Source organism: Hordeum vulgare, chromosome 1H, assembly GCF_904849725.1.
Source record: "Hordeum vulgare subsp. vulgare chromosome 1H, MorexV3_pseudomolecules_assembly, whole genome shotgun sequence".
Classification (NCBI taxonomy): domain Eukaryota; kingdom Viridiplantae; phylum Streptophyta; class Magnoliopsida; order Poales; family Poaceae; genus Hordeum; species Hordeum vulgare.
The window spans coordinates 314,258,404-314,264,403 of NC_058518.1; the positions used below are offsets into that span (position 1 = coordinate 314,258,404).

The 6,000-nt window shown below is 47.4% G+C and overlaps 1 protein-coding gene across 1 annotated transcript; it reads left to right on the top strand.

Annotated features, from left to right (window-relative positions):
- Nucleotides 1-2,390: 2,390 nt before the first annotated feature.
- LOC123410162 (cytochrome P450 71A1-like) lies at nt 2,391-4,045 on the top strand. Its single transcript, XM_045103062.1, has one exon. It carries the CDS (start codon nt 2,391-2,393, stop codon nt 3,906-3,908), a length of 1,518 nt encoding a protein of 505 aa, XP_044958997.1. The 3' UTR covers nt 3,909-4,045.
- The last annotated feature ends 1,955 nt before the right edge of the window (nt 4,046-6,000 follow it).

Below are 6,000 nucleotides of genomic sequence, written 5' to 3' on the forward strand. Positions count from 1 at the left end.
CAACTAGGACTCTTGTTATCCTGGGCCTCTGGTGTGTTATATAAGCCGACGCTAGGCTAGTTGATAGATATTCATTAGACAAAATGTCTACATCATTAGGGTTTAGACCATAACATATGATCTCGAGGTAGATCAACTCTGTACTCTATACTCCATCATTAATATAACAAGAGAAGGACATAGGGTTTTGCCTCCATCAAGAGGACCCTAACCTGGGTAAACATTGTCTCCTTCGTCCCTTGTTACTCATTGATCCAAGATCCACAGTTAGGACCCCCTACCCGAGATCCGTCGATATTGACACCGACACCGGGGCGGAAGTTAGGGCGCGCGGCGTGCCTACTACTCAGTATCGATCGGAGCACCATGGCCAATGGAGTGGCTAACCTGACGATGGGTTGTGGCGGTGGCGGTGCTCCATTCAACGAGGGTGATTGCTCTCCGTGTAGATGGGTGGCAATGGTGGTTGTGGATCTGGAGTCCTGTCCAGATCATCGTGGTTTGGCCTTAGTCGACCGATGGCGCGAGGAGGGACCGGTGAGGGGCGAATGGAGGCTCCGTGCCGGTATGCCGACGACACCTTTTGTCTTCACAGAGAGGCTCTGTTTGGTTCTAGTCAGCGACGAGATCGGGCAGCGACTTCCGGTAAAAATCTCGCCGATTATAGTCATGGCAGACGATGGCGGCGTCTGTGACATCGTTCCCTTCTCGAGGCATCATTGTTGCAGATCGCGACACCATGCTTGGGATGCTCCCGGGGGAACCCGAGATGTGGGTCTTCTCGGGTCGGACGATGATGACATCTTCGATGTCGTTCGCCCTCCTCGGGGCATTATTTCGGAGCAGGTGTTCACTGGAAGGGCCTAGTGGTGGAGCGGAGTTTCATCTTCCGCATGGACGACGACGGATCTTGACGGCGTGGCGCAGTGAAGTCTCGGCGTATGATGTGGGTTGACGGACTCGTGGAAGAGGACGACGTTGTCTCGCGTCGGGGTGGCGTCGAGAACGGGTATTGCAGGATGATGTGTCAGTTCTTGGTATGAAGATGGATTGGTGAAACACGGTGTCGACCGCCTTCGAGAGTGCGCTAAACTGGTGTGTGCCTCAGACCCGACATTGTGGCTTGGTTGGGACTCCAGCTTTAGATGCTAGGCTTTGATGTGGAATCTGTTTGGTATTCGGCTCGGATTATCGGCACCCCTTCATTAAGTGGATATGAGTAGCGACATATGTTGTCAAGCTAGTGGCTTGAGACTTATTAATGTATTATTTTGTAAAGTTTTTATAAATAACTAATAAAATGGTTGCATGCATTGTCGAGATGCAGATCCGGGGTGATCCTTCTTTTCTAAAAAACCCTCTTCGCCTATACCAACAATCAGAATGTCTTTCGCTTCTTTAGTATCTCTTATGGTTCTTGTTTTACTTTGATGCTCCTGTAATGCTTGAAATATGCTACTGTGATTTAAATTATGCAATGGTGGTTGAACCTATGTAAATGGGTATGCATGACCGATATGAAACATGTGATTGCCTATTTTTAAAATAAATTCTGAAGAAATTCCAGTTGTACTGGGGAGGAGAACTTTTGGAACCTCGGTATATATACACCCTATATGCAAAAGATATTTAGGAATTCAACAAAATAAATTAAAAATTCTGAAAATATTTTTAAAATCAACTTAACTTTTCATTATACTTGTAAGAAAAAAAATTCACAAAAAGAAAATTACACTTTGACTTCTTCTAAAAAAACAAATTTCGATCAAAATAGTACGAATAGTGACATATAATAGTAAATAAATTTTGTCTTTTTTGTTCAGAAGTTAATGTTGTCTTTTTTCTTAAAAAAATTTGTATACTGGTGCAAAATAAAGTAAGTTTAATCTAAAAATACTTCAAAACTATTTTAACTTTTTAATTAATAATTAAAATAATCATATAGGATGCATATACATCTACTCCCTCTGTTCCTAAATATAAGTTTTTAAAGATATTTCATTAGAAGTCTACATACGAAGTAAAATGAATAAACCTATACTTTAAAATATGTCTATATACATTCGTATGTAGTTCAGTAGTAAAACTTTTTAGAAAGATGTATTTAGAAACGGAGGGAGGGAGTAGAAACTAAAATGTATTTCATGCTGTGCTGGTCATTACAATGCACAAGGTTTTAGGAACAAAACGTGTGCGATGAACCAGCTCACATGCTTTAACTGCGTTTGTCACAGGTGGAGTTCACCGATACCATGGGATGTGGTTGACGGGTGATCTTTAGCCATGGCGTGTAATGCTCCATTAAAAAAGAAAAGAAACGCAGGGGTTAATTAAGTCGGGCTCTCTCCTCCGCGTACATGAGCTGCAGCTGTGGTGCAGCGGCGGTAGACATGATGATCGTCTCACTTGTTGTCGCGCTGTTCAACTCGCCCTTCGTCCTCACCACCCTCGCCTTCCTCCTCTTCACCCTCCTCGTCTCCAAGACGCGCAGCAATGTTGCTGCCCGGGGAACGTTGCCTCCGTCGCCGCCCAGCCTGCCAGTCTTCGGCCACCTTCGTCTACTCGGGAGCCTGCCGCACAGGAGTCTCCGGTCATTGGCCGCGTCCTATGGCCCGGTTATATACCTACGCCTTGGGCGTGTGCCCACCGTCGTGGCGTGCTCCGCGGCCGCCGCAGAGGAGGCAATGAAGACCCGCGACCTTGCCTTCGCCAGCCGCCCCAAGCTGTTCATGGTCGACCGGATCTACTACGGCACCGGCGGCATCGGGTTCGCGCCGTACGGCGAGCACGGGCGCCAGGCCCGCCGCGTCTGCGTCACCCACATGCTTAACCCACACCGCCTCCTGTCCTTCAGACGCGTCCGGGGCCAGGAGGTAGCCGCCCTTGTCAACCGGGTCCGCCGCGCCGGCACCGTCGTGAACCTGAGCGACAACCTCATCGTCTACTCTTTCACCACCATCTCTCGCGCCACGTTTGGCGACACGGACTACGGGATCGACGGCGAGGAGGGGGGATCGAGGCTGAGGAAGGTGTTCGCCGAGATCGAGGAGCTTCTCGGCACGGTCCCCATGCGGGAAAAGGTGCCATGGCTGCGGTGGGTCGACGTCGTGACGGGACTGGAGCGGAAGACGAGGCGCGCGTTCGAGGAGATGGATGGACTGCTCGAGCGTGTCATCACGGACCATCGCGAAAGGCATGGCGCCGGGGACGAGGACCAGCGTGACATCGTGGAGGTGCTGTTAGGAGCCAACGAGCTCGACACGAACGGCATCAAGGCCATCATCCTGGACATGCTTGCAGCCGCCACGGATTCAACGTTCACGTTGCTGGAATGGGCCATGGCGGAGCTCATCAACCACCCACAAGAAATGCGGAAGCTCCAGGACGAGGTCCGCACGGCCGTCGGCGACGCCGGCCACGTCACCGAGGACCACCTGCCGGATCTACACTACCTGAAGGCCGTCGTCAAGGAGACCCTCCGGCTCCACCCTCCCACGCCGCTCCTCCTGCCCCGGGAGACAGTGGAGGACACCCAGCTGCTCGGTTACCACGTCCCGGCGGGCACGCGGGTGCTGATCCACGCCTGGGCCATCGGCCGTGACCCGGCGAAGTGGGGCGACCGCGCCGAGGAGTTCGTGCCCGAGAGGTTCTTGGAGTACACCCACGAGATGGGGCAAGACTTCGCGTTTTTGCCCTTCGGCGCCGGGAGGAGAGGTTGCCCCGGGGTCAGGTTCGCCATGCCGTCCAACGAGCTGGCCCTCGCAAGCCTGGTGTACCACTTCGACTGGGAGCTGGCCGGCGGGAGGAAGCCGCCCGTGGACAGGACCGAGCTGCACGGGCTCTCCGTGCGTCTGAAGACGGCTCTGCTTCTGGTTGCTAAACCGTGGTCCGGCTGTGGTGTCGAATGAAAACGCAAGCATCTCTGCATGAGTCTTTTTTTTTCAGAAGACATCTTTGCTCGGAAGATCATTATCGACAAGTCTATGTACAAGATTTCCATTGTTATTGAGATGCGTGTTATTCGTAAAAAAATGCGTGTTGACATTTTAAGAAGTTATTCTCATGTATTTTTCACGCACGGAAACATTTGGTTTTTGGGTGTATATACACCTTATATGCAAAAAAGACAATTAGCAATTGAACAAAAATCAAAAAATTCTTTAAATATTTTTAAAATAAACTTGATCTTTTATTGTATTTGTAAAAAAAAAATCATACAAAGAATCCTACTCTCTCATATATAACTAAACTCAAAGTAGTTTTTAATTAGACTCGACTAGGTCAATTTTGATCAATTAAGGGGGTCCTATATCGGTACCGTTCTGATACCAATTTGTAACGTCTAACATGCGATTATATCCTTATTTTGGCACGAGGGCCTTGACAAAGATAGAAGCGCATCTTGTCGTTTCGCAAGAATGAGTATCGTTACAAGTATATGTAGAGAAGAGTTAAGTATATATAATTGACTTATACTCGCTACAAGCTACATGATGAACACATCAATACAACAATTCATTCAAACACCATGTAGAAGAGCAGGGCCCGACTATGAACGAAATCGACCGATAAAAGAACGACGTTCATCCTTGCTATCTCACGGTGCCGGTGTAGAACCCATCCTAGATCGAAGAAGAAGAAGAAAACTTCAAATAGAATAATCATTGCGCTCACGTCAAAGTATCACTTTACGTGTACCTGCAACTATTGTTGTAGTAAACCGTGAGCCATAGGGCCCCAGCAATTTCATTTTCAACGGTATCAAGACTAGCAAATCTTAATGTGTGAGGTATGGTTAGGTGGTGAGGCTGCAACAAGCATTAAGCATTTATTTAAGTGATTAACTTACAAGTACAAGAATAAGAGGGGGTGATGTACGCATAATCGGACGTGAACTAATAATGATCAAGAAATGATCCTAAACACCTACTTACGTCAAACATAACCCCGTCGTATCCTCTCTCGGATACGAAGCTCACGAGAAGATACAATCACAGTTACGCACAAATTTGGCACATTTTAATTAAGTTTACTTCAGATTTGCTATGACCGGGTGTTAAACAAATTTTCCAAGTTGCCACGTAACTGCGGGAACGACTTTTCGAAATATTTAACACTGCAGGGTGCTCCAAATAGTCCATCACAAACTACCACAAGCTGCCTTGGAGAGAAAACCTCAACCTCGAGATAGCCCAAAGTATCACCGATATCCGAGTGCACAAGACCTCCAATAAGCGTAAAACAAATCCAGCAAGACCGCCTGGCAGGCCAGATCCCAATAGGAGCCGTGCGCATCTCTTTCTCAAGGCACTACCGAATGAGAAAGGCTACGAGTAAAACCAAACCACGAGTTTCCTCACGGTGGCCCCGCAGTCTGCCCGTTTGGGACCAAAACCATCAGAACTGGCCCCCTCTGTATTATGTTAAATTGATTCACGGGTAGCGCTAACTCCCTATGCATTACTAACAATGTTCAGTATTATTATGTTGAGCGAATATAATACCAATGTTGGGCCTTGACGGAAGAGTTTTATTCCAAAACGAAAATCAAGGGGGTTCCCATAACAACCCCAAGCATGTTAGGAAGAATCAGTTATGGAACATAACACCGGTACAGAAGTAACTAGGGCGGCAAAGATGGAACAAAACATGGAGCTAGAAGGCCAAGCCTTCCACCCTTTACCAAGTATATAGGTGCATTAAATTAAATAGGTATAATATGGTGATATAACAAGGAACCCATGTTGTCACATGGAAGCAACTGCACCTACAACTAGCAACGCTATAAGAAGGGTGAGAAAGCGGTAACATAGCCAAACACAAGAGGTTTGCTGGGATGTGAAGGGGGTTAGATGTTGGAAGTATGCCCTAGAGGCAATAATAAAATGGTTATTATTATATTTCCTTGTTCATGATAATTGTCTATTGTTCATTCTATAATTGTATTAACCGGAAACCGCAATACATGTGTGAATACATAGACCACAGCATGTCCCTAGT